The following is a 26,882-nucleotide window of genomic DNA, read 5'->3' on the forward strand; positions in this document are numbered from 1 at the left end:
TCTAGAGTTGTTCCACATGAAGTCTTTCCATGTATCAAGCGGGGGACCAGTGAACTGATCAAGATATATCCAGCTGTGGTCAAAATGCTGTGCTGTTCAATAGATACCAGATTGGCATATGCATTCATGACTGTTCCATTGATCCTCTGGTGTTTATTTTGCAGGCAACCAAGGTCTTCATCTATGAGCTCAATGCCTCCTATGTAGCGTGATGATAAACGGAGTAGTCTGTTTGATACTGTACTGGATGCTTGTGGGAAGGGAAGTATCACATCTTCTGTTTTTGTTTCTTGCTTGATCCTATCCTGGTTCAGAGAAGATGAAAAAGCTGGTGGATCAATATCTGGCATGATTGAGGAAGCCTTGAGAATGACAAAATGGACTGAGATAAATGATGTGTGGCTACATGCAACTCATGGTTTAATAACATATAATATATCTGCTGACTAAGAAACCAAGTTTGAACATCTGCAAATCTGGACATGAGATCTGAGGCTCTGAACATAACATAGTAGTGTTTTATCATATAAATGGAAGAAGCTCTAGTGGATGGTTGGTTATGGTATGAATCTCTGGTTCCAAGTTAGTGTTTGACTATTATACATACTTAGCCTATCATATTGTAAAAAATGGCTGATGCTTCAAAACTTGGTCAATGATCTTTAGAATAGCAATGATAACTCTATTTGAATGTCTGCTAATGTGTGAAATCTCTGATCTCAGGGTGGCCATTGCCTACCACATGGACTTGGTCCATCACTTGGTGAAATATTCCTCATATTTCAAAACTAGTTCCATGATGTTCTGTGACATTTAAACTGATGGAAAGAATTTTGGTTTGATCTTTGGTAATATCTGACATCTTGTGAAAAATGTCTGATGCTTCAAAACTGGGTTTACTAATTTTTTTAACCTTGAGCATAGTTAGAAGCAGCTTATTTGGATGTTTGATGATTTCTGGCATGACTGATTTCAAGTCAATCTCATATCAACACATATCTCTAGTCTATCACTTCATAAAAAATTACTAAAGCTTCAAAACTTGGCTAATCATCTTCTGCAGCCTTGAAAATGATAGGGTGATGTTTAGTTCAATGATCTTTGAGTTGAAGTCAACCACTGACTATCATATAAATCTAGTTTATCAGTTAATGAAAAATTCCTGAATCTTTAAAACTTGGATAATTATCTTTTGCAACCTATAAAATAGTAGGGCAGAGTTTAGTTGTGTATTTAAAAGTGTCCAGGACCTTTGGATTCACATCATCCTCTGACTACCACATTTATATAGTCAAACTCTTTGTGAAAAAATCCTAGATCTTTGAAACTGATCCTGTTATCTTATATGATCTTTAAAATCATGAAAAGAAATCTAGTTGGATGTTTAATGATATCTAGAATTTGTTTCAAATTTTTTTGAACTTATTGACTGACTTCAAGTATAGCTGATAGATGTACTTGGTGTATTCATAGAGTGAAAATATTTGAATAACCTCAGTACACTGGCATGATAAAATATCTCATCTTGTTGTATGTACTGACAGTTATTTGAATGTAAGTAGTTAGAGTATTAGTGCTAGATAATTTAAAATATGATGTAATCACACAGCTTATAGACATCCTTCAATCCTTCTTTCTATATAAGTCCTTGTCTATTTTGAATAATCATCATCTCAAGACAAACTTGAAGATGCATTCCATCTTTAAGATGCAAGATATTCTTTTTCTTATATTTCAGATGCTCTATACCCTTATCACCAAAGAAGATTCTGGCAGGCTTGGTGCTTTTGCTGTACTGGCCACAACATCTTCAACCATCTCTGAGCCTGTCCTACAGCTTCTATGGAAGAAACTACCTTCTGTGGAACCTCTCATTGATCTCCTTCCAAATGATCTCATTCAACGCCGTAGGAATTCAAATGGAGGATGGAAGTTGGTAAGTCACCTAATACATTTTGTGAAGCTATCAGAGACTTATGCCTTATACTTGATATAGAGATTTCATAGAACTCCAAAGCAATCTGATTTAAAAAGATTTCATTTATATGCACAAAGGGTCAGAGCCATCTGTGCTGACAAAAAGGCACTGAGGTCTCAATACAAACATGTTTTTCAAACTATGTTGACCTTGCATGGATCTGCTGGCTTCCTTTTGCCACATCTTAACTATGTGGAGTTGAAAGACAGAAATGACTGTTTAATCCAATACCTGGACAAGTTTCTGCTTCCAGGACTGCAGACTCTTATACTACCATCTCATATGCTTTTATCTCCTGATGTGCAACACCTGCTGCCTCATCTGCACACCTTGGTCTACATCTCTGACTCATGTCATACAACCATCATCTTAAACTCTCTTGTCAGTTGTACCTCTATGCACTGCCTCACCTTATCCTACACCCAACCTATGGCCATAACATCCTTGGCATGTCTTCACCAGCTCACTAGCCTAACTCTTGTCATCATTCCTGGATTATCAATCATGAAGGAGAGCAACACTATTCCTGATCATCATATTCGGACCCAGGTTCTAAACATCCATGTGGAATCCAATTCACTTACAGAATCTATCTCTGTAAATACTGGATTTCCAGCTCTTCTATCCCTCTTGTCCAATCATCCCATCACTTGCCAAGGTCTCAGCATCAACATTCACCAAGAATATTGCTCAGCAAATGTCATTCTGCATTTCTTCAATACTCTCACATCACTTGCACCAATCAATGATGATGATGATGAATTCCTAGCTTGGGAGAATCTGGCAGCTTTCAGATTACAGATGCCATGGGACAAGAATTTTTTCATATTGGATGAAGAAAGTATTCAGATTCCAAGAAATGGATTAGCTGCTTTGCACAGACTGGTCTATTTGACTGCTCTGGAGCTGGAGGACTTGGGAACTTGTAGGATTGATGATGATGCCTTGAGGAATTTGGCCCTCAGCTTGCCTTATCTTCAATGTCTCTTGTTAGGCACAAGACAACTTTGGGAGGAACCTCCAAGAGCCACTCTATGGGGAATATCACTTGTTCTGCACTACTGCCCCCATCTAGAGACACTTGGTCTGCTGTTTTACTGCAGCTTAGGACACCACAAGATTGAATATGCTGATACCAATAACCTGATCACTACATTGCAGGTTGGATTCTCACCTCCTCACAGTTCTTTTACTGTGGCAGCATTCCTTGCTCATTCATTGCCTAATCTTGATTCAATCATGGTGGAGCCTGAAGAATCTCATAGGAAATATGGCCATAGTAGAACTGATCTGACTCTGCCTGACCGTGACATTAGGATTCAAGAATGGAGCAGAATTTTAGACTTGACTACAGAGTTTGCAGATATCTGATTAGAACTATGCCATCCATTAGTCATATTTTACTGTATATAATATCATGAAAACCAACCAGTGGCCATTTTGTTTATCAAGCCTTTAAAGTCATTGTGGATTATATTTTGACTTTGTATTTATTTTATGATTAACCATCTAAATAAGGGAATTGTTAGTCATTCTACAGATTCCACAGTTTTCAGCTTTTTTTGCTTAATTCTTCTGTTCCCTGCTATAACTTGATGGCTGTCCAACATCATTTCCATCTCCAACACTTTGACAAGTGGTGGCATGATTCAAGTCCTGCTCATTTAAACTTATCTGTCATTCCTAGTTATCATCTTGGAAAATTCATACCAGACACCAGAACCTATGAGCTATTCCACAGACATGAACTTATTGTCATGATCCCTGCTTATTACAAGAATGGCCTCAGATTTCTCAATCACATCATCATTTGTCTACAAGAACTGCTGCAGCACCTAGGGCCTTCATCTCATTGGGACATCTTACAGCTCAAATATGAGGCTTTTGAAAGGGAACTCTTGGTGCTCAGCAAAATAAGGGAGGAGTTCATTCAGGAGGTCCAGAATGAATTTAGGTTTCACCAGCCTGGAGTAAAGAATATACAGTGGATGTCACCTGTTTTGAACTCTTTTCTGGCCTACATGTATTATTGTGGATCTGTAAATCCTCAACACAAACCTCATATGATGAATGTGCCCCTGGATGATCCTCAGACATATAGTAAGTTTGTATTTTTTATAAATTAGAGAGAAGACTAATCTACCTCTGAAAGATTGGCATAGTTGGGCAAATAATCAAGAGATTCCTGGATTATGGGGAAGACTTCCAGAGCAACCTGCAGAATATCAGACTGCCATATTTGAAGCCATAAATGCTAAAATTGCACTGGAGCCTAACATGGAGTCTTCTGGGTCTTGCTCTGAAATGTGGTGCAAAGGCATCATTAATATGATGGTTCAGACCAAACAGAAAATCCAAGACAAAAGTTCTGCAGTAAGCATTTATTCATTTATACTATAACCACTTGTTGAATTTTTTTTAGGATAAGTCTGTACTGGAGGTGCTTGAGTAAGTTATCATTGAAATTATTGATCCAAATCTAAAAGAACTAATCTTATAATTCTAATCATTTAGATCATCTGTAGATGTTGAGAATAATGGATGTGAGAAGCCAGTGAAGAAGAGAAGAGGCCGTCCAAAAGGAGTGCTCAATAGCACTATCATGGAACTTCAATTACTACCTAAATCTCCTATGAAACTCCGTAGCAAAAATCCAACTAGATCATCAATTTTGTCACAAAATGGTGATGCAAATTTAGAGAGATCCCTCCCTGAAGTTGCTCAAGGTCAGTTGATATTCTCTGATACACACATGACTATTATTAATTTGATCTAAATAGAAGACATGAGAGATGATATTTCAAGATCAGAGACCATTCAATCAGACATATCTTCAGCTTTTAAAAGAGTTGAAACTTTGAACCAGAGGTTAGCAATTTTGAGTAATTTTCATGACAGAGTTTTAACAATATTCTGATTATACAGGACACTCAAATCAAATCAACTATCATTGAATCAGGTGCTTATATTTTTTTTATTTTCAAGTTGTGATACATCTTATCTTGTTAATCATATTGGCTGATCATTGATATTATAATTTTAGCAAACAGATTTGAGGGCAGCATCTAACTCTTCAAAGATAAGACCTGCAGAAAATGATGTACCTGCTCTGGATCTATCCAAATTATTCTGCAAAAAGTTCTATCCAAAATTTGGAAAATCTTTGTTACTATCAACAGTAAGTAACTATTTTGAAGAACAAATATTATACTCAAAACTCATTGAGGGATTGCAGTCTGCTAGAGGACTTTGTGATTCATCCCAAGAAAAGCAGATGCAATCAAAAATTGCAGAGACTGCTGTGGCACCAGCCAATATGATGAAGTCACAATCCAATAGCTTCAGATTTGATGATGGACCATCATCTTTTTCTGATTATACGGAGCCTTGGGATTATTCTTCAGATACCTGCATGGTACCCAATGAAGAGTCAGAATCTTCATTATATGATGAGGTCATAGACCAAGCTATGGACACCAACATCATATTTCAAAACACCTCAACATCTAATTTCAGGGATATCTCCTTAGAGATATCAGAAGATATTATATTTTCTTCACCAACAGTCAGTCTAAACTGTTCAGAAGGATTTGATCAAACTACATCTGTTTCACCTGTTTCTTTATCTTTATCTAAAGATGATTTACAGATACAAGCTGACTCTTCTCTTTCCTTGCCTGTGATGGAGGATGAGGAATCACTCTTTATTCCTTCTCCATCTTTGTCTAGCCAGCAAGAATCAGCTCAAACATCATTGATCACCAGCAAAACATCTAAGGGCACTTTGATTTTTATCAAAAGCCTTGATGAGAGATTTGTCTATGATTCAGTCACCTTTGTACCCAATGCACTCAAATCCCAAGCAAAAGCAAAAGCAAAAGCAAAAAGCAAAGGAAAAGGAAAAGGAAAATCCAAGGATCTGTCTGAATCTATCCAGTCTTCTCAAGGGAATCATGAAATACCAGTGAGTTTCTTCTTCTGTTTGATATCAACAACAACTAATGCAGTCCAAGTCTATATCTCAGATTCAGATCAGAAAAGAGAAGGAAAAGAGAAAGATGGTGATCTCAGATGAATCATCCATGGCTGATCCTAGTTCTAGCATCAAGTCTATGACCACCTTGACAATGCCTGCAAACATATCAAAGGTGGCTAAAGCATGTCAAAAAGCACAAGCTTTATCTGAGTCTAAGAGTTTGATGTGGAATGAGAAGGTGAGTTCTTGATTAAGATCATCACCTCAGACTAAGAGCATATCACTATAGTTTCTGAAATTCTTTTCATGTCTTGGACATGAATGGACTCAGTCAGATGAGCTACAAAACAACATTAAGCAGCAAATTAGGAAGGCAATGACCTCTAAGGATGTCCAAGTATGTTATATTTGCATAATAATACTGGATTCCATTAAGCTTTCTGCAGAAACAAATCAAGACTGATATGGATATCATAGTCCGATATGTCTACTGGATGAAAAACCAGAAAGATACAGTCAAGCTTTCTAAAGAGCCTAAAATTGGGTTCAAAGTACTATTTGTACTCTTAGAAATGAAGTCTTAGTGTAATAAGTTAGTTAGTATTTTACAACCTTGTGGCTCTATAGAAACCTCCAAGTTTTTGACACTCATACTCAAATACTGCTAGCAAAAAATGCAATCTGTCAGATTCAGAGTATCAGCAGAAGGCTAACTAGTGAGTATTAGAAACATATTAAACCCCTCTAGCAGATGTAGGTAAGTCAAAATATTTTTATTGACTTCATAAAAAAGCACCATTTTATATTTTATGATTTATAACCAGAATGTTACACAATTAGGACATTGGTAATAGATAGTGGTAGCCAACTGTTTTGTAGGAATGATCCATCTAGTATCAATCTGATCTAGATGTATAATCCAGTCATGAGGCAAAGAATGACCTTTAATGATCAACTGGCTGTACCATCTCCTAATCTGATACATAGCCCATCCATTTCCAGATACTCCAGCTGTAATTCCTCTTTCAATTGGACAGCAGAGAAGTGCTTTGAATAGTTCATCAGTGAAGTCAGGATGGACTTGAGTGGAAGGAAGTCTGGATTTGATAGACCCTGGTGGTGAAAGGACTTGAAGACATCTTATATGATACCACCTGTTGCAATTCAAGCAAAATCTTTGAGTCTCTTTGTCAGGACTAAAAGGCTTGTTGCAGATTGAGATGCATGACAGGCTAATTGAATCATCCTAGGACAACCAGATGCAAATAAATGAGATTGATATATCTGAAGGAGACTTGAGAACTATGACAGACCTGTAATTTAGGAGGCAAGGAGGATGCACACCAACGGGTGTACAGAGTGTCAGGACTCCAAGGTCTTTGAGATCCTGACTTTTCATCAAACTCAACCACCTTGATAGTGTCTTAAAGTGCAAAATAAATAAATATAAGAGATTAACTAATTGAAAGAAAGAGAACATTCTGACCAGCTAATATTGAGGCTTCAGACCATTGGGTGAGATCTGATTGCAAAAGCTCATTGGTTCCCATGTCAAAGAATCTGGAATCAGACTGAGAAGCTGATTTAAAAGACTGTTCTTGAAGATCTTTAGACCAATACCAGCGTATCTTGACCCAAAAAGGCTGTAACAAAAAGATCATGCATTTACACATGAAATGAGTGCATATTTTAAAAAACACACCTGCAAAGCTTTTGGACGCTTATCCACACAGAGACACTCAATGATCCCATACCATAAATCATTGTCATCCACTTCTCTTCGTCCTTTTTTGGGAGCATATACTGAAACACTGGAGTCAATAAAAATCAGCTCAATAAAACTGATCACTGTGTTTCAAAAAAAAATTACTTTTGTCCAACTTTATACTCAATTTTTGACTCCACTCCTTCATCTGATACAATAGAATAAACTAGATGATTTGCTCTAGCTCAGAGCAAAATATTCAAAGGACAAACCAGACTCACCTATTGCTCTTGTGGTAGGCAATTCATTGAATTTCTTTTGTGTCATACCTTTAGGCAGTTCTGACATTTTAAAATCTTTTGAATTTGGAGTCAGACTGTGAGAGTATCTAGCATGCACTGTTTTAGAATATGCAAATAGAAACAAACTGCTTATAGAATCTTGTACAAGTCATATTCAAATCAATCAGATTCTAAACATTCCACTTTATTCCTTGTTTAACCCATCTGCCTCAATTTTACACCAAGTTGCAGACTAGCTCAAATTCTTACTGGGTAGGATTTTGTTTGATATGCCAAGGATTAATTTATCAATCTTGACAGCTGTCATGCCTAAATCCTCATCATGTTCAATGCAGCATACTTCAAGATGGCTGGATATGCAGCTATCCTCTGATTCTGATCTCCAACAAACCTCTGATAAAAGAAATTCCACTCCCACTTCATGCATACATGAAAACCAACCAACAGCATTATTTGAAGAATCTACTGCATCAAATTCAGAGGACCTGCCTCCAGGCTCATCTATCATTCAAAGCTCATGGCTTCAGTTGCAGCTATCATCAGAGGACAGCTCAGAAATGCTATCTGACATAGGCCATAACAAAGGAGATCCTGTCAGATCATCTTCCAAAAGATGCTTGGATGATGTTGATAGCTCTGATTCTGAAGCTGGTCAGCATCATCATCTGATATATGATGATTTATCAGATATTTTGGAGGAATATGTTCAAAGACATGAATTATTGTCTGAGACAGAAGATTTACTATCACAATCTGATGATGATGGTCCATTTGATGACTATCAACCTGGAAGTGCAGAAGAATGTAGTCCTATATGGATGAGATCTTTCCATGCCAATGATTCAGCTGCAATTTCAGAGGTTCCAGATGATGTTGAATCACCAGGTAAATCATATTAAAAATATTAAGCTGGATTCCTCTCTGACTGGATAACACAGTGAATGTTGACCCCATGTTAAATCTGACACGTCCCACCATATGGCTTCCTGCTCTGGAACAGCTTCATACATTGAATCCTCAAATGCATATTGGAAATGCTGTTCTTAATTTTTTTCTCATGACCAAGTGGTATCCTAAGCATGGCCAAGGTCCTCTGAAATATGCTGATATGGTAGCTGTGGCTCCTCTACTGGTCAACAATACAGAGAGAATGCCAAACTTAAAGGAGATCCAAACTTTTCAACATAGACACTTCTTGCCTTCTTCTCAAGAACATCCTCCCAGTCAAGTTGGTTTCATCTTGACTATGTCTCAACATCACTGGGTGGCTATCTTTGACTATAGCCACCAAACCGCCCACATTCTAGGACATCACATCACTTCCATGACTCCATCTGCAATCAATTCACACAGCAATTGGGAGAAATTATATGGTCCATCACATTGGAAAAAGTTGGCTATGCTGCATGGCTGGCCTCATGGAGATGTTGCTGCTGTTCATGTTCATGAATACTCCAGATTCTATCTGCAGCATACACAGAACTGTGATTGTGGTGCAATCTCATGTGCTATATTAGAGCATTTTCTGGAGGAAGGACTCAGCTATCATCTTGATGGAAGTTTGCAGCTTCCACTTATACCATGTGGACACACCATCCGTCTTAGAATCTTAGAAATGGTGAAACTCAGCTGCAGACGCCAGTGGAGCCATTATCTCTATCTTGGAACCAGTCTTCCAAATGATTGGGACCATACAGATCATATCTCTCCAGAAGTCTTGGCAACCAGATTACAACAACCCCAGCAGATGGCCCATGGTCACCAGGCTATTGTCACTCAACTTGCCACTATGCTATATAACTGCCCCAACTGTAGACCAAAACTGGTTCAAACTCAGGCTCTAGCAACTATCTCATTGGATCATCCAACACCAGAGGATCCTGATCCTGAAGATAATAATCCCATCACACATCTAATTCTGAGCAGCCAAATGACACAAAATCTGAAGCAGCTCTTGGATTTTCACTCCTTGACCAACGGCACTCACTTTCGTGATACTACCACTATGCCATCCAAATGGCAGCCTTTTGATGGAACATTTGATCAATATTTGGGTGGACCTACTCTAGAGTCTATGCAGCCTATCATGGATGCTGGAGAAATATGGTCTACATCAAAAAGTGCATGGATTAGTGGATTAGGATCTGCAATGCTTTTCAGAGACTATGGCTACAGAATTCTGCCTAGCTTCTCTCAGATGTTTTGGTTGGGCCCTCCAGTGGATACCTTGGATTGTATGATGAGAATTGGGGTATCTGACACATATGATCCCAGCTGGCAAGTTGGTCATTGGAGAGCAAAAGGCCATAGTCTGTCTAGAAGCTCTATGTTTCCTGATGAGAGAAGAATAGTTCCAAGTGATGTTAGGATCATGGCTGCATCCGAAATGTTGCTAGATGCCCAAAGGCTAGCTTCAGAGAAGAAAGGAGTATATGAGACTTTATTTGTTTATGGAGCTCATCCCATTGGAGGTCAAAGAATCGTATTGGATCTAGAGCTGGACATGGATGTTCCAGATGAAATCACTGTTTCAGTGGACATTGACAGCTACATCTGGGTTACTTCAGACTTTTGCCCAGCCCTCAGCTTAGGAATCTACTTGGCACCTGTTATCGATCATCAAGCTCCTATCCACAAGCACAATCATATTTATGCAGACATTCTCATTCCTCAAAGTGCTGATGACCAGGGTCCGGATGGTACTGGAAGACAAGAGTGGTGGACCAAGTCTGTTCCTTTGAGCTCCATACCTCATGTGCCATTTGGAATGCTGAGCACAGCAAATCATGCCTCCAATCTTCTGCTATTCTTTCCCCGAATGATCCACAATCGCACCAACTCATCTCTCAAGGCCACCAGGATTCCTCTTGATGTCATTGATTTATTCTGGAATGAGGTGGTCCTGCCTTCTATATCTCAAGAGGCACCAAATTCTTCTCTGCCCTATGTGGATACCACTGTGCATGAGATCAGATATAAATCAAGAAAAGGTGGATCTGGTCAGCCTGGAAGCCAAAGACCCAAAGCTACTCCTGTCTCCAAGGTGGCATTCCAAAGGATTCAAAGAAGCATGAGGACTAGGGTCAAAGATCAAGCAATGTTGGCACCATATGGATCCTTCTTCTTTGTCTTAGAAGGCAAAGGCATCAAACTATGGACCAAGGATGGCCAGGATGGCAGATATGACTCTCCATATGAAGCTTTGAAAAAAAACTTCACAAACTTGGACTGGGATTACATGATGGATAGAAATCATGGAGAACTGTACTTGGATGTAGGGATCAGCTTCAATCCCACTGGTCAGTTGGTGGGTCTTTGGAGGCTTGATGCTTTGAAAGCTTCTTTTCAGAAAGGAGGATTTAGAAAAGGTATCACTCATCACACCAACACTTTGGGAAGATATGGAGGAATTCAGGCAGAAATGCTCTTGGCCAATGCAAGATCTAGCCAGACCTGCTTCCGATCAGCTTACCAGCTGTGCTATGAGGCTATCAGACCTAATAACAATCGACCCAAGTGCATTTCTGATAGGGATGGCTATCATCTTACAGATGGATACCTTAAAGAATGCCAATGGATGCATGAAATCTACAGTGGAGGTGCTTCTCAAAGAGCTTATGGATGTAGAGATGAGTATAGAATGAGTGGACAGGCTGCTTTGAAGGTGCTTCCCTATTTAAAAGAGCAGGTAGGTATTTAGTCATCAACTTCATGCTTTATCTTACTCATGAACAATTATAATAATTAGGCTGAAGCTTTTCTGAAATCTCAACCTATCCTTTGGATCCCTTCTCATATTTGGTTTGGCCTCATGGATGCCAGACTGGAAGGCTTGAGATATGCTCAAAAATCTCTGAAGACACACAAACCCCTCAACTATGGTATTCAAACCAGCATCTTGTGTCATCTCCTGAGATCTTTGACTTCCACTCCTATTGTGATGGATGCCCATCTGAGGCAGGCCCTCCAAAGTCTAGATGTTGAAAGAATTTGTGATCATAATGGCATGCTCTTTCTTTATGATATGGAAGACAAGATCATCAAAGAAGACAGTGCTCAGATTCATAAAATCATGGGTGCCAATGTCAAAAGCCATCCCAAATCCTTTGCTTTACAAAATCCTACGACGATCTCTGATGACTGGCCTATTGGTTCACAACCTAGCTGGAAAGATGTGGTGCAGATGATTGAAGAACATCCTCAACTTCTAATAAGGCCTTGGATTTATAATCCAATCTGGGATCCAGGAGATATGGATGTTGGCATGCTATTCATCCAGTTCACCAGGGAGTTTTGGTTGCAGCTAGGTGGAGCACAGACCACCAATGAATTTATGGATGCTATCACCATCAATCCCAGGATCTGTGATAATCTCCAGGAAGCCATGACCTGCTGGTCCTTGGACAGGGTAAATCAATGGATTATTTCCATCAAATTCCAGGCCTGCAGTGCTGGACTAGTGGGAGACAAACCTGGCCGTCCTCATCTGTCATTTGTCCAGAGAAGGACCACATTTTTCCCAGATAAAAACTCCACCCCATCCCAGTCATCAAAGTGGAAGATTTATTGGACAGAGGGATATATTGCACACTATCATAAGATGTGCTCTGAACTGCCAGAAACCCAGTTGCAGCATCTTCATGACAGACTGGATATATTATTTGCCAATCTTCAATGTCTTCCAGATGCTAACAAACCCACTGCAAAAAGTCCTGGCTCTACTTGGACCCTGGCATCTGGTGAGGACAGCATCAAGATAGTGACCAATCCAGGTTTCTACAGGATACAAAAAATTGGAGGAAGAAAGAGGACTATCAAAAGGCCAGCTGTGATCAGAAGACCTCAGGATTTCCGTCTTACCATCATGACCTTGCAAGGGCGGGATCCTAGGAGAGATAAACCAAAACAAAAAAAAATCCAAGTAGACCGCCGCTCTACAAAGTCTAAAAGAACTAGAAAGCCACCAACCAGACACACCAAGGTATGATTAAATCACATAACTTCATAGGTCACTTATCTCTTTCACTATTAGAACACTAATTCCAATCAAAACTGGTCTTCATCACATCACACAACAGCTTCTGTGACAAGTGCCAAGAATAAATCCAACAAAAAACTCAAAGTAGAGCTGGAACATCATTCAGACACCAATGCCTCTGAAACAAATTCACTGCTTGACAAGAAGGATATTGATGCTACAGATGATAATCAATCTGAAATGGATTCATTATTTGACTATGATGGAAGTGGAGAGGAAGCTGATGAAGAGGCAGATGACTCTGATGTTAACATCTATTCAACATAATGGTGTATATGCCTCCAGATTTATTCATGTACTAGTATTTCAAATTTTTGAAAAATTGTCTTAGTCGGTATGCTCTTGGACATCAAAAAAACTAAGCAAGATCTAGATCTCAGGTATGTAAAATGGATGATCTATATCTAGAAAAATATAATCCTTGCCTTTTAAGAAGAATATGGCTTCAGATGGAAGATCTTGCACCAAGATAGATATAGTTGTGGAGTCTTTAGAGAAAATAGCATCATCTATGGAATGGTCAAACTGATGGCTGAAGGATCTTATTAAATGTTGAGCAAAAATCTGCAGGTCACCTGACACCCAAGTATCAAAAATATCATCCCATTTTGATGAGAGTGGTTTCTGATCTAGATAGATGGATCTGCATCCACCTCTGGACTCCTGAGAGACTGCTTGAGCAAACTTGTGTACTGCAGCAATGATACCTGGAATCTTGAGGCTGGTGCCAGCAACCAGTAAAACATCTGGTTTTACTTTTCTAGAATCACCATTTGCATCTCTCATGATGGCTTGTGCCAGATGATCTGCAGCTGGATGTGGCTGACCATAGAGAACTATTGTTGGAATTAATATTCCTGATGCACGGGGACGCTTGTGGATGATTCTTCTCTCATGCTCAACCTGCTCACAGGCTGGACATAGTGGTAAGCAGCCAGTGACCAGAGTTGAAACATGTAAGTGCAATGGTGACTGGTAGCAGCACTTGATACATGCCAGTGTCTCCAATGTACCATGCAAGGGAATGCATCTGGGCATATCTTGAGGACTGTGCATCTTAGGCATTCCAAATGATAGGCCTGCCTTTGATTCCAGAAGGTCTATGTTTTGTGTGTAGACCCGGAGCAGACCACCTTTTTTATCCAACATTTTGAGAGCCACATGAAAAGGAGTTGGAGATGCTTGAGAACATTCTTGATGCATTTTTGCCAATATTTTGCATAAAGAAGAAGCCTTTGTGGTTGTCTGAGTCAAATATTATGAAATCAATAGTTAGATGACAATGATGAGCAAACTACAGAAAAGGCACCTTCCAAACATTTGCATCCAGCAAATCCTTACTCAGTACTCCAGTGGTAAACAGCCCTTGTGAAGAACGGAAATCAGGAATTCCTGCTGATACTGAAACTCCTGCTCCTGCATTCCTTGTGATTCAGGATAGATTCTTCAATATTATACATGTGAGAGACATACCACATATAACAATCAGATTTCTAGCCTCTAAGATTGAGGAAATGACTGCTGAAATAGCTTCTGATGAAGTTTTATAATCTAAAGGAATTTGCACTACCATGGTATATCTGAACTTCGAGCACTGTAATGAGGACAGGCTTGAAAAATTGATATAGCTCAAGCAATGCAAGCCACAATAATCAACAAAATCACCTGACTCTCACAGTTAATAGATAGATATAATATATTTCTTATGAATCATCATTTGCTGTGAAAGTCAGTTTGATGTGGACTTGAGCTAAAATGAGCTTGATTTTTAAACAGAATATCTTGATTCGGAATATCCAGACATCCAGCTCATGCTGACTTAGCATTATGTGCAGTTCCTACATACCTGATATGACAGTGATGTGTTAAATGATAACCAAAATAAGTAAGCATGTATATGCAGTCACTGCATGCGTTGCCAAAACCTTTGTGCTTCCTGTTGCACACAGCACACTCAATTGTTTTTGTAATTCTTTCACTATACCACTTAATATCATTAAATGTTATATATTTCATATTTTTAGACCTCTGAAGTGTTCATAATTGAAATAATACTACAATGGGTCCTCCACCTCATCTCTTGATTCTAAAAAGACTCCTGGGATTGAACAGTATACCAGGAGAGTGTTTTACTTATGCCAGCTGGGTACCAGCAGTAGCCATGGTTACAGTGGTGCAGTGAGTCATGTGGTAGTATGTTGTGACCATGAGATGTGCATTACACATGCAAGTGGATCAGATGAGTTGAATGAGTCAGATGGATATTCCAGCATCATGATGTCCTTGATTTGAAGATGACTGAATTTTCTAACTCACACCTCAGAACTTGATCCAGTTGCAATCATTGTAATTGCAATAGGTATGAACTCCAACAAACTCACAGCTACCTCTTTAATATTCCTCTTGACAAGCTCTGCATATGCGAAGTCTGGTGAAAGCATGCGTGCAAGACCAAAGAAGTGTTCAACAAATTCGGTGCCAAGAAGCCAAGGACAAAATGGCTGGTCAGGATACTCCTTGGTGAAGATCAATGCCAGCAAGACAAGAGTATCACACAAGTGGTTGAAGATATGGAATGAAGGACTGGAAATGAATGAGCGAGATGTCGAATATAGATCAGGATAGGCTTTGGATAGTGCTGAGATATGTTCTTTCCAGATGTGGAGGAAGAAACGTGCTCGCAGTGCACATAGAACATGGTCTTGGATGTCCATTTCACGGCTGATCCACGCGTCAAAGAGAAGACCTAACATTGCTTTGTTAGTAGACAAGACGAGATATGACATCACAACTACATCACCGACCAAACACAAAGAGGTACACAAATATACCCTCAAAACTATCTCGTATTGTGCACTGTTGTCCTTCTTCCACAGCAGCCAACAATGCAGTCGCATGGAAAATTCGCCGAGCAGCACCATCGTCTTTTTTATCAACGTCCACCACATCCCGTGTCACCAAACCAGACACTCCTGTCTTTTGTAAGTCAACGAGTGACTTGTTCACGAGGAACCTGACTCCAAGGCTTGCAGTATGAGTACCATGTTGTGGTTGATTGCGGCAAGTTTTTCGTGCGTGGGGTGGATCCATGATAGAAATGAGAGGACCGGTTTTGAGAACTGGTGCCTGTAGATGAATTCCGTACAATGGATAAGAGTATGTGAAAGGTTCTGTTACTGAAGCTTCATGGTCCATCATGCATTGGGAGAGAAGCTCGGAGGCTGCACCATCACCAGCAAATGAAATAATATGTATCTCAAGGCGTGCAGCCATGTGCAGAAGTGACATGAGCTGTTCATGAATACCACAAGCATCATCTTTGCCTGTGGTGGGCAGAAGGGCAACTACTTGTGGTGGGTACTGCGGAAGCGGAATCTGAAACTTGTTAGAAGGTAAATGATAGTAGAGTAGGAGCGGGAGAAGTTCACCTTGGCAAGTATAGCACGTACTTGCATTGCTTCAGCCTTAGCCTTGTGAATACTATTGATAGTATTCTCGATGTCTTCAATTTCGTCAACCTGACATTCATCCAAAGGGAGAGTCGAGCCGAGAATATGCCCTCCAAAATCGGTTGAATATGCTAACCGTGGATGAACTTTCGTGCAGTCACCAGCGACTGCTATTGGACCCTTGTAACCCACTGCATCCATGAGTCGTCTCACTCGAGCAATATTCTCGAAGATCAGACTTGGATTTTGTAGGGTATCAGATGACTTGGCAACAAGAGTCCTGTCAAGATAATCAGAAAACTCGGACTCTCTCCCAGGACCACATAACAACATACCTTAAGTGACGGGGTGATGGCCCACCTAACTGCGAAGTAAGAATGCCATACTGGCGTGGAGTTTCCACCGTGAGAACGCATCAAGACCATGAAGTTCAGGTATGCTTCCGAATATCGAATGCCATACTTTAAGTTGGGGTTGGTGGAGTTGGTGCGGCCGAAGCGGTCTGCAAGCGACTCACAAAAATTGCTCAGCCTAGATACTACCATACATAGGTATATCTGCGGTGTCAACACTGTCAACAATGTCAGGGTTAGGGTCTAGTATGTCTGAGCAGACTTGGAACCTGAAATGTCCAATGGACAGAGCATGTAAGACGTGTTCCAGGCAAATAGATTATTATCTCAATTAGATTATTCAGACATTGTAAATCACACAGAGATATTCAGTTTAAGTCAGATATTGATTGTCATCATGAGAGTACAAAGTATTGTAAGGCGCTACAATGTGAGGAACCTGCTGCGCCAGCAGGATATCTACAGATGATATAAGTATTTCGATGATTTTTCATAGTAGACTTCGTTTGGTTTGGCCAGGCAAACGAGGAAGCCAGAGTGTTGTGGCAGCAGTACAGTGAATGAGTTAAAAATTGAACAATGAGGACACCAACAACGTACATCGATATTTGGAGCATCGAGCAGCACACGCAGGTTTGGCCGTGGAGGCAAGATGATAATCAACAGCCACGTCAGCGCTATTGTAAGTGAACAGGCATTAGTAACAAAGACAGGCTCCTCAGGGTCTTGAAGGAGCAATTGCTCGTACATTGAAGTAACGCAATCCCAGGGAGCTGAAAGTTTTCAGACGAGTAACAGGGGGCGGTAAACTCGATCGCAGGGTGTCCACTTGACCTCGTAAAATTGTGGTCTCTTCATAGTCCGACTTGATGTAGTGACGCAGGACCGGAAAGTGAACTTTGCCGTGAGGCGATTGCTATTTTGTCAAGGGGACATGAAAAAATAAATAACATACCCAACATCGCTGAAGTAGAGTGTAGGGTCCGGTGCAATGGGAATCAGCCAGGGTCTTTGGTGAACGTTGAACGCTGAGCTGTCAACAACTCGCAACATATCCGGATTCCGAGTCAGTGTTTGATCCCAGGAACATGGTCTTTCAACTCTCTCGCATTTGAACATCTGAATCGCACCATCAGTGAAACGGTGAACAAATGATAAAGGTATTTAAAGCAAAAACAATGTAACGAGAGCACAACACCGAACGTTCCAGTGCAAGAATATGAGTGCAACAAGGCAAAGTCCAATTTCGAAATGGAGTTGCGCATATAACTAGCATATACTCACCTTTCGTGCGATCTGAGTGAGCTCCTTAGACTTTCCGCTATCGGCAATAATTGATCGGAGTCCCGGAGTCAAATGAAGCAACTGCTGATAGTTGCGCTTGTACCGATCGAGGGTATTGGTCGAACTAAAAAACGGCAAATTTGAGTGTAGCGTAGAAGAAACTAAAAAGATGGGACTTACAGACTCGCAAGCCTTTTCTTGCGGGAGCAGCGGGACTCGTGCTCAGCCTCAAGCTCTTCAAGTTCTCCATTCTCTGCAACCCGCTCTTGCTGCAGGAGGAAACCCACCCTTAAGAGTTTCTCTACATTGCAAAACAGATCGACACAACGTGCCATAGCACGTGCTGCCACCAGGAACTCCTCGGCAACTTGGCCAGGATCTGAGTTGTTGTAGTAGACGAGAAAGAAAAAACATGAGCACTTGGAAGTGAGAGATAATGAGCAGTCCACGCGAGAAAAAAATATGGTCCAAAGCCCCACCCGCAAGCGTTTGCGCCATGGTGGAAGTGGTGAATGGCAGTGGTTAGGAGTACGGAAAGATGCAGGTGATGTGGCGGGCACTCGTTGTGGTGCCGCGGTTGATGCTCTCAATACCAAGCAACATCGAGAAGTAGGAGGGCATGAGAGATGGGGCGCAGCATGAGAGAACAGGTGGGAGAGAGTTAACATGAGAGAACGGGCACGAGATAACAGGTATAAGAGAACAGGTATGAGAGAGCAAGCGTGAGAAAATGGGCGCAAGAGAGCGAGCACAAGCGAAAGAGTTAGAGAACGGGCGCGGGAGACCAGAAGTATGGATCTGTAGACATCGATCAGTTCACGAGAGAACGAGCAGGCGCAAGAGATGGTAACTACAGGAGTGCAAGATGCTTTGCAGTAAGAATATAGAAAAATGATAAAAAGTTAAAACATACCTTGAGTCTCGATGTCACCAGCATTGGTCCCTTTCAACTCCCTCACGACCTATGGCGAACTCCAGTGATGACGGAGATCCATGCATGGTTTTGGGGTGACATCACTGAGGCTGCAGTGAGGCGTTAGAATAGAAGCAATGCGCATATACTCACCTTTAGGTATCAAATGCGGATACACTGTGGAGAGATAGTAAGTACACTGTACGAGAAGGGACAGAGCTACTGTGTTACCTTGAACAGAAATTCAGGTCATAAACTATTACCAATAGCCTCAAGGGTGGCCATGGCGGTGGGAAGAGCAGTGGGTAAGTACCGGTTGAAGAGCTGCTCGAGTTCAACTTATTGGGGGTGAGCACAACCCCAACACTTTGCGCAAAAGTGGTGAAGGGGCAAAGGGTACCAAACAAAGGACTTAGAGAAAATCGAGCGTACGTAGATCTCGTCGACAATGTATTGCATATATCATGTAGATACAAACGCATCGCAGACGCACGTCATTGTGAGGCATCTGTATCAGGTTGGAATGTCGGCGACATGACCTGACAGTGACTTGTCAAGCGCTGTGGCGCACAACAGTCTAAATCGGGTAACATCTGAGTTAAGCAATTTCTGTGATTTGAAACACGTCACATAATTCTTTGAATGTCTTGTGGTCTGCAAGTTTCCCACTCTGTGCTACCTCAAAAAGCTCAACGAAACATTCAACAGGACTTCCACGCTCGATTATCTTGAATATCTTGAATACCACAAGGTCCTTGAGCTTGTCTTGCAAGATACGGCCATTGGTGGTACGGAGTGTGTTAGGGGTAGTATACTTCTCCTGTGCCAGCAGAAGCTCGTGTTGTTCCTCTTCTGGCAACTCCGATTCCTGTGTCTTCTGCTCATACGGCCATGTCAAGTCATACAACAGACACACACGCAGCTGGCTCTACACACCCGTTGGATAGCATGCTTGAATGCTTGATCACTGTGTGCCAGTCTTTCGCACACATCACATATTCCACTCTTGTTCAAGGTCCGCTGTTTGCACTGAGACGAGCGAACATAACCATTGACATAATCAACTTCCCATCGTGCCCAAGCCAACAAACTCTCATCCAGCTTCTTCTGTTCATCATTTGTCCAGTCTTTCTCCTTCACATTGCAGTCTGCTTCCCATGGAACACTCTCCGGATCTAGGACGGCTCGTTGCAACTCTTTTTTGCACATGAAATCTTTAACAACTGGGAATGGTTTGTACATGAAGAGTTGTCGGCTAATCCGGGTTCGCAGTTTGTAGGAAATTCCTGAGCCGTGTTTGGGGACGCAGTATGTATTCCGTGTACTTTGGCCCAGCGAGGTGTTGACAGGGCACTGTAGGAGCCTCAGGTGACGGGTCAGGCCGGGTGATGACACTGCCGTATTTCGTGTTGTTTCAAGCTTGGGAAATATTCTCGCAATTGAAGGGGTCTGGGATTATATCCTAGGTAAGTCTCAAAGGCCACCATCATTCTTGCAATACACTCACACTCTTGACCTTGATAGTCGCATACTTTGTTGTGTTGTCGGTCTTACTTTGCTGTGAGCCATTGTTCTGGACTGTCCTGGTCATAGCTGCGTTGCTGAAGAAATCTAGCAATAATCGCATTCCTGTAGACTGTTGTATTGCACGTCAGATGGCAAATTAGTGCATGTTTACAGTGCCTCACCTGAGGTTTGGATTTCGATGACTTTGTTGTGACCTTTCGTTTGTTTTGCATGCCAGTAATGTGAGGACATTTTTCACGGTGAACCTCCCAGTTATGTAACTCATATTGACGGTTATCTTCAGAGCGAAGCACAATCCACCTCGTACACCCATTGCACTGAACACGCTTAGGTTCTGCTTGACGTACCCACTGATCCTTGATCAAGACATTGCGCCGTTGTGATGCTGACAGGTGCGGCAGGGTATTATCTTTCTGCTGGACAGCTTTTGACTTTTTGATTCTCCTCTTTTCATCGTCGGTGTCATCGGGGTCTGAGTTGACACCTTTATCTTTTCTTTTACTGGAAAACACGGACACCTCAGGGTCATTTGTGCGTTTCAGAGACCTTCACTTACAGTGGTGCACTGACAAGCTTTTTCGGCACTGACTTTGATTCCGTTATCACATCTGACAAGACAGGAATTGCATCAGGCAAGGCAGTAGGTTGCTGATCCAGGCAAGTGACGTCGTCGTCGTCGTCGTCAGAGGAATAATCATTAGATGCAGCGGGTCCCGTGCGAGATACCCTTCAAGACTATAAGATTCTGATCAACGTCTTATGACAAGTGACTCACAGAAGTTTGAGTAGCATGTTTAATGCGCGTGATCGCATGTTGTCCTTTATGTCATCCCCGGTATTTTTGAAGTCCAATTGTTATTTAAATGCACTCATTGCCATCATCACAAAGATCTTACACGACCAAGAGTCGTGTTGTCGTTCATTGACGTCAGGTGAATATATCTCAATCGTCCAACTGCCATCTCTGAGATTGACTTTGTGCGTAACAGAAAGTGCTGAGACGGCATAAATGGTAGCTTCAAATAACTATGCAGGCACATGTTTGGGGACCATTGTTAGGAAGATCAGTGTGTTTCTTACTGGTTGCGCCCATTTTGCTGACTCGAGCTCAGGAATACTATCATATATCCCCCATATCTTCCGTTCGAAGTCGATGACACCAAGGACCCAGTGAGAAGGGCAACTGCCGCATAGGGGCATCATCCACTGTGCCCGTTGTAGTGCATCGTCGAGGGGAATATTTCCACACTGGGTTTCATTGAGTCATGCTTATTTTTCAACACTCACAGCCGCTTGGACATGTTCGACTATAGATCCTTCAGCTCGAGTAGGTGTAGCCCCACCAGTTGCAAGAGCAGGAATCCAGGACGACAACACCAATGTGTTGTCATCAGCAGCATGAAACTGCTCGCAGGGAACATCCTGGATGATTGCCCCGAAAGCATCGAGTATGGGACTAGGCAATTTGCGACCGGGGTTGAGTAATGGGAAGAGATCGCAGTAATGAACTTCGATGTTCCGCACAGAACGGACCTCACGATGTAGATTTTCGCCGAGTGACATAATAGAAAGCTTAGAGATGGTTGGCGCTCAGCGCTCATTGATCATACAGATTCACATGGCAACAGTTGAAAAAGCCTGCCCTGAAGGTTGGCTGGAGGCCTAGAATAGGCAAGATTCGGACAGACATTGGCATGTTTGGAGCCCTGGAGTGTCTTCCCAAGGCGTCAAATAGGCAAAAACGGACAAGGAAAACGCAAAATTTTGGCCTCAAATAGGCAAATTTTCGGCCGAACATTATAGGGAGCTTCCGGGGGCCTGCTGTGGCTTCTTCAATTAGCGCATTGTTGCTGCAGCAGTGAGCACACTCACTACAGTTACCGATCGAGACACTATTACTCTTGTTCTCAACGTCAGATGTACAGACTCAACTGCATTGTCTTTGGCCGCAACTCACGCCATATTTTCCCAGTCGACATTGAGCGGACGCAGACTGTTGGTCACCTGAGAAAGGCTATCAAAGAAGAGAAAAAGCATGCATTTAGCGGCGTGGATGCAGACAGTCTCCAGCTATGGAAGGTGAGTGATCTGATGCCTGCGATTGGATTTTGATAATATGATATTTTGGCAGGTCGACCTGCCTGTTGACGATACAATCGAGCACAATCTTAACAATCTTACACTTGACCAAACGAAATCCTTATCACCTGTGAAGAAATTGCAAAAAGTTTTTTCTGAGATACCTGAGGATGAATCTCTGCATGTTGTTATCCGGGCCCCACCTGCCGGTGAGTTGTCTTTCGATATTGCCACCCTTTCCTCCTTACTGATCGCGGTCTGACTTAGTGTCGTCTGAACCACTCCACCTCAACTGCATTGTCTTGGGCGATGACCCAAGCCATATTTTCCCAATCAACATTGCGCAGACGCGCACTGTTGGTGACCTCAAAGATATGATCAAGGATAAGAAGAAGCGATATTTTGACCATGTTGATGCTGACAGTCTCAAGTTATGGAAGGTGAGTGATCTGGTACTTGTAATCTGATCTTATGCTGAGACTTTGGAAGGTCAACCTGCCTTTCAGCGACGCGCTCAAGCATACTCTTGAGAGCCTGGAACCACATCGCGATAAGCCATTGTCACCCGTAGATGGAATGCTCAAGGTTTTTGACAGTCCTCCTCAACGTGAGGACCTGCATATTGTTATCCAACCACTACCCGCTGGTAAGCTACCTGTTGATATCACTCTGACACGGCAGATGGGCCGACGCTGCCTCGCCTCCCAGATAGCTCCCGTACTCATTTGCAACTGTCGCCTTCTACACTCCTGAATAGGACGCAGCAACTTCGTTCGGAGTATAGCCGAAAATTTCCTCAGAACGCTCCTTCCAGTCAGGGGAAACCTTCTGAATTCAAAGGCATACAGAAAGACCCGGACCTCACCATCCACTGGGATCGACCCCCTTCGGCTGCACACACTATACCCAGCACGCTTCTTCATCCAATCTTCGGTGCATTCATGGACGACTGTGAAAATCACGAACCAACGCCAGACGATAATAAGCTGGTCATGGCACTGTCGGCGACTATGTCTGGCTTCTTCACAGACGAGACGGGACGAGCTTCCAAATTCCGTGAACTCCTGCGGCAGCACGACATCGACCTAAGGGCCACGACAATCGACGGCAGCAACTACACCACCGACGGTGATGTGCAGTACAAAGGCTTCCGCTATGCAATTGCCGAAGTCAAGAACGAGATAGGGTCCACGAAGGCCGAACCCCACATGCAAGTCCTTTCATATTATATACATTCCACGACCTCTTTCTCGAAGGAGAAGCCTGCATTTAGGTTTCCCTGTATAGCAATCACACTCTTTGGTAGGTTTCTAGTATTCCACAACTTGTGATGCACTGATCACAATTTAAAGGGTCACACATCGATTTTTCAGCCGCTGTTTGGAGTACGCGTCCGAACATGCAGGTAATTTCGACTGCTTTACCTCTGTTCCATCACTACACCGATACCAAAATGCGTGTGATGATCGCGCGGCACGTTGGTGCGCTTAGGAAAGCTCTTCTGTCTCTATCGGAATGCTACGAACGCATGTCATCAAACACTACGTCTCCTTCTACTGATCCACACCTTAAATTTCTGGACTCGGAATTTCCAGATCCCAGTTTCCCATACCCGTATTCTTATACTTGCATCGAGACATCGTCGACGTGTCGTTTCACGTACTGCCATCAAATGGATACCACCAAGCTGCTCTTTTCCGCCAAGACAACCGACGACAAGATGCTCTGCATCAAGTTCGTCCGTCGTTACTCTAAGGAAGTACATCAACGATGTGCTTCCGGCGGCTTCGCTCCAGTACTCTACGGCTTTGAACACCTACCGGGCGGCTGGTACATGGTTGTGATGGAGATTATCACAGATGATTACTGTTGTCTTGGGGAACTTTCCGTTCCTTACCCGCATCACGACGCGCTCACTGCGGGACTCCAGTCTCTTCACCAAGAAAATTATGTTCATGGAGACATTCGAAATACAAACGTTATGGTAAAAAAGGATTGCAGCCCTGGATTCAAACTTGTGGATTTCGACTGGTCCGGGATAATAGGCGAAATCCGATACCCAATCAACGTATATCGAGGAAAACGTCTATGGAGGCCTGCTGGAGCAGAAGACGGACAGTTGATCCTGGCTGAACATGATATTCAGATGTTGCACGCCATGTTGCTTCGAGTTTGAGTAGCGTACTATAGATAATATCCGGGTAGCTCCCATACCACATGGTGAACATACAAACGTTATACAAACTAGTATGCTTTATGAAAACTCACGAAGCAATGAGTATGGAACAATGAGGGGATCCGGGATCATGAAATCTGGCACTGCCACCTGGTCACAAACACGGGCTATAGTATCAAAATTAAGCATGATACTCGCTGACTAGCAATGAGATGGTTGCGTAAGTTTGTTTGTGGTCAACAGCCTACACGTATTATGCTTAATGCCCAGTCAAAGGCCACTCCAGGCCCATGTATGGATGACCATTCCGCTAATTAGGAGAAAGCCAGGCACGATGAGAGAGAGGAGAAGTCAAGCAGACACGGAACATGACAAAGAAGCAGATTATTTTTGAGGGATGTGTTAATGATTAGAATCCCAAAGCGTTGTGATGTGGAATCCATTATCGGATCATGAAAATGAAAAGTATACAGGAGAAGTGAGTGTTTATGTAAGTAAGATTGACATGCAAAGAAGATTTATGAACCAAAAAGCGGGCCATCCTCAAGATGATTCCTGGCTTGAAGGGGCACTGATTGCAAAACCCTCTTTGTGCTGTCATTTTGCTTTGCTTGAGATCCCCAGCTCATCTCAAAGAGCTTGAATACACTGAGCTCCGTGAAGGACGACGGAACACTGCCCACCTACTCATAGAATTCCTGTATCATGGAAATCAAGGTTCCTGAGCGTTGCAAGTAGAGAGCTACAATGACTTACAACAGTGGGGGCCATTAAGATGTCTTTGGTTGGCATCACTCACAAATAGACTGAGCGAGGCACACGCCTGTGCAGTGTTTCCAATAAGAGCGCGGGAGGTGCATCCCAGAATAACTACATGGACAGTCAAGCGGGTGGAGAGACACCATCCTCTGTCAGACCTCCGCCGTTCAGATGAATGCTCCTCACCGGACAGCAGGAACAATGAGTTCGGCTGTCTTGTACGAGCCAATGAACTGTTACAGTTGGGGAATAGAAGCTGGGGCAAGATGAGGGGATGGGAAATTGCTTGTGGACACCATATGATTAGAATCTACTTCAGGCTCAAGAAGTGACGGCGTCCCATCAAGACACCGGGCGACATTTTCATTAAAAGAAAAGGATGAGGTGAACCGGAGAAGGTGCAGGAAGAGTATACAAGTAGACACTTTCTTCGACACCCAGCTCAAACTCAAATCCATGATGGGTGTAAGAGAGGTTAGCCCTGTCATATTTAAAATGGCCTTGGCAAGTTGGCGATAATAGGATGTGCTTTATGCGAGGAATGTCATTTTCAGACAATGCAATGATTAATGACTGGTAGTCATCCAAGCGTGTGAGGACATGGGTGACACGTTCATGCTTCATTGAGTCCCTGAAGTTTATCAGTTAAGGTTTCTTGCAAGTGACAAGACAAACCTGGAGCTTCAAGCGGTTGACATCTTCAGCACACTGACGCACTACTTGAACCATGTCAAAATGGTTTCGATAACGGCAGTGAGTGCATAGTTTGATATCCCGTGTGACTAAGACAAGATGTTCAAGGAATGAGACTATGCCAACGCATTCTGTGCAAAGGGATCCCGGTGTTGCATTCCGTTCACAGTATTTTGAATAAGCACAAGAAATAGCACCACGAGTGTCGATATCAAAAGGAAGTGTGCCTGGGCCATCAGATGCACGACCAACTGGGAAAGTCTCCACAAATGAAGGCTCTCTAACTGGCCAGTAGATCGTAACTCCGTGACATGCTGTAATGATAACATCAGAGTCCTTGGCTAGTGTGATCAGAATCAGTGCGTAATGCAGAGGAGGAGATGGAATTAGTGCTTGATGGTGAAGATTTCCAGGAACGATGCCATTAGGGTCATTTTGGCTCATTTCTTACAGCGGCGCACAGAGCTTTTGCTGATGTCAGACGACGGCAAGGGAATTGGTTTAGTGTGTATGAATTGTTGGTTGTTCTAGAAGGATTCCGGAAGCTCGAGTGTAATAGTAGGGCGTCTAAACTTGTGCCCGTACGAATGAGGGTGGCACGTGAAGCGTACAGGATGAAATTTGTGTCCCGAAAATTCGAGAAATACAAA

At 42.3% G+C, this 26,882-nt stretch overlaps 9 protein-coding genes across 9 annotated transcripts; 5 read left to right on the forward strand and 4 right to left on the reverse strand.

Annotated features, from left to right (window-relative positions):
• Positions 1–2,407: 2,407 nt before the first annotated feature.
• Positions 2,408–3,349, forward strand: F5891DRAFT_1195219 (uncharacterized protein; the record flags this gene model as incomplete). The annotated part of the gene is made up of 1 exon (XM_041368085.1): positions 2,408–3,349. One exon carries the CDS (start codon positions 2,408–2,410, stop codon positions 3,347–3,349), a length of 942 nt encoding a protein of 313 aa, XP_041220097.1.
• A 224-nt stretch (positions 3,350–3,573) lies between these two features.
• Positions 3,574–6,538, forward strand: F5891DRAFT_985008 (uncharacterized protein; the record flags this gene model as incomplete). Its single annotated transcript, XM_041377530.1, has 12 exons — positions 3,574–4,078; positions 4,131–4,351; positions 4,401–4,426; positions 4,493–4,704; positions 4,759–4,846; positions 4,904–4,937; positions 5,022–5,156; positions 5,214–5,543; positions 5,628–5,942; positions 5,986–6,192; positions 6,286–6,351; positions 6,401–6,538. The coding sequence occupies 12 exons, from the start codon at positions 3,574–3,576 to the stop codon at positions 6,536–6,538; spliced, it is 2,277 nt and encodes a 758-aa protein (XP_041220098.1).
• Positions 6,539–9,018: 2,480 nt separating this feature from the next.
• F5891DRAFT_985010 (uncharacterized protein) lies at positions 9,019–13,266 on the forward strand (the record flags this gene model as incomplete). The annotated part of the gene is made up of 3 exons (XM_041377531.1): positions 9,019–11,649; positions 11,710–12,942; positions 12,994–13,266. The coding sequence occupies 3 exons, from the start codon at positions 9,019–9,021 to the stop codon at positions 13,264–13,266; spliced, it is 4,137 nt and encodes a 1,378-aa protein (XP_041220099.1).
• A 102-nt stretch (positions 13,267–13,368) lies between these two features.
• On the reverse strand, positions 13,369–14,416 carry F5891DRAFT_961443 (DHS-like NAD/FAD-binding domain-containing protein; the record flags this gene model as incomplete). The annotated part of the gene is made up of 2 exons (XM_041375813.1): positions 13,369–14,244; positions 14,309–14,416. Coding segments are annotated over 2 exons (984 nt in total), but the record flags the coding sequence as incomplete, so codon positions are not given.
• A 988-nt stretch (positions 14,417–15,404) lies between these two features.
• On the reverse strand, positions 15,405–16,691 carry F5891DRAFT_897860 (uncharacterized protein; the record flags this gene model as incomplete). Its single annotated transcript, XM_041373402.1, has 3 exons — positions 15,405–15,745; positions 15,804–16,374; positions 16,428–16,691. Coding segments are annotated over 3 exons (1,176 nt in total), but the record flags the coding sequence as incomplete, so codon positions are not given.
• Positions 16,692–19,596: 2,905 nt separating this feature from the next.
• F5891DRAFT_1195223 (uncharacterized protein) lies at positions 19,597–22,088 on the reverse strand (the record flags this gene model as incomplete). Its single annotated transcript, XM_041368086.1, has 9 exons — positions 19,597–19,875; positions 19,935–20,447; positions 20,506–20,634; positions 20,687–21,026; positions 21,082–21,252; positions 21,301–21,344; positions 21,411–21,551; positions 21,606–21,773; positions 21,813–22,088. 9 exons carry the CDS (start codon positions 22,086–22,088, stop codon positions 19,597–19,599), a joined length of 2,061 nt encoding a protein of 686 aa, XP_041220102.1.
• Positions 22,089–22,451: 363 nt separating this feature from the next.
• Positions 22,452–23,050, forward strand: F5891DRAFT_893524 (uncharacterized protein; the record flags this gene model as incomplete). The annotated part of the gene is made up of 3 exons (XM_041373333.1): positions 22,452–22,604; positions 22,657–22,813; positions 22,872–23,050. Coding segments are annotated over 3 exons (489 nt in total), but the record flags the coding sequence as incomplete, so codon positions are not given.
• A 25-nt stretch (positions 23,051–23,075) lies between these two features.
• Positions 23,076–24,780, forward strand: F5891DRAFT_1130930 (uncharacterized protein; the record flags this gene model as incomplete). The annotated part of the gene is made up of 3 exons (XM_041364592.1): positions 23,076–23,250; positions 23,445–23,906; positions 23,957–24,780. The coding sequence occupies 3 exons, from the start codon at positions 23,076–23,078 to the stop codon at positions 24,778–24,780; spliced, it is 1,461 nt and encodes a 486-aa protein (XP_041220104.1).
• A 1,278-nt stretch (positions 24,781–26,058) lies between these two features.
• On the reverse strand, positions 26,059–26,544 carry F5891DRAFT_926645 (uncharacterized protein; the record flags this gene model as incomplete). The annotated part of the gene is made up of 2 exons (XM_041373883.1): positions 26,059–26,157; positions 26,206–26,544. Coding segments are annotated over 2 exons (438 nt in total), but the record flags the coding sequence as incomplete, so codon positions are not given.
• Between the last annotated feature and the right edge of the window lie 338 nt (positions 26,545–26,882).

Source organism: Suillus fuscotomentosus (assembly GCF_016647785.1).
Source record: "Suillus fuscotomentosus strain FC203 chromosome Unknown F5891scaffold_79, whole genome shotgun sequence".
NCBI lineage: Eukaryota > Fungi > Basidiomycota > Agaricomycetes > Boletales > Suillaceae > Suillus > Suillus fuscotomentosus.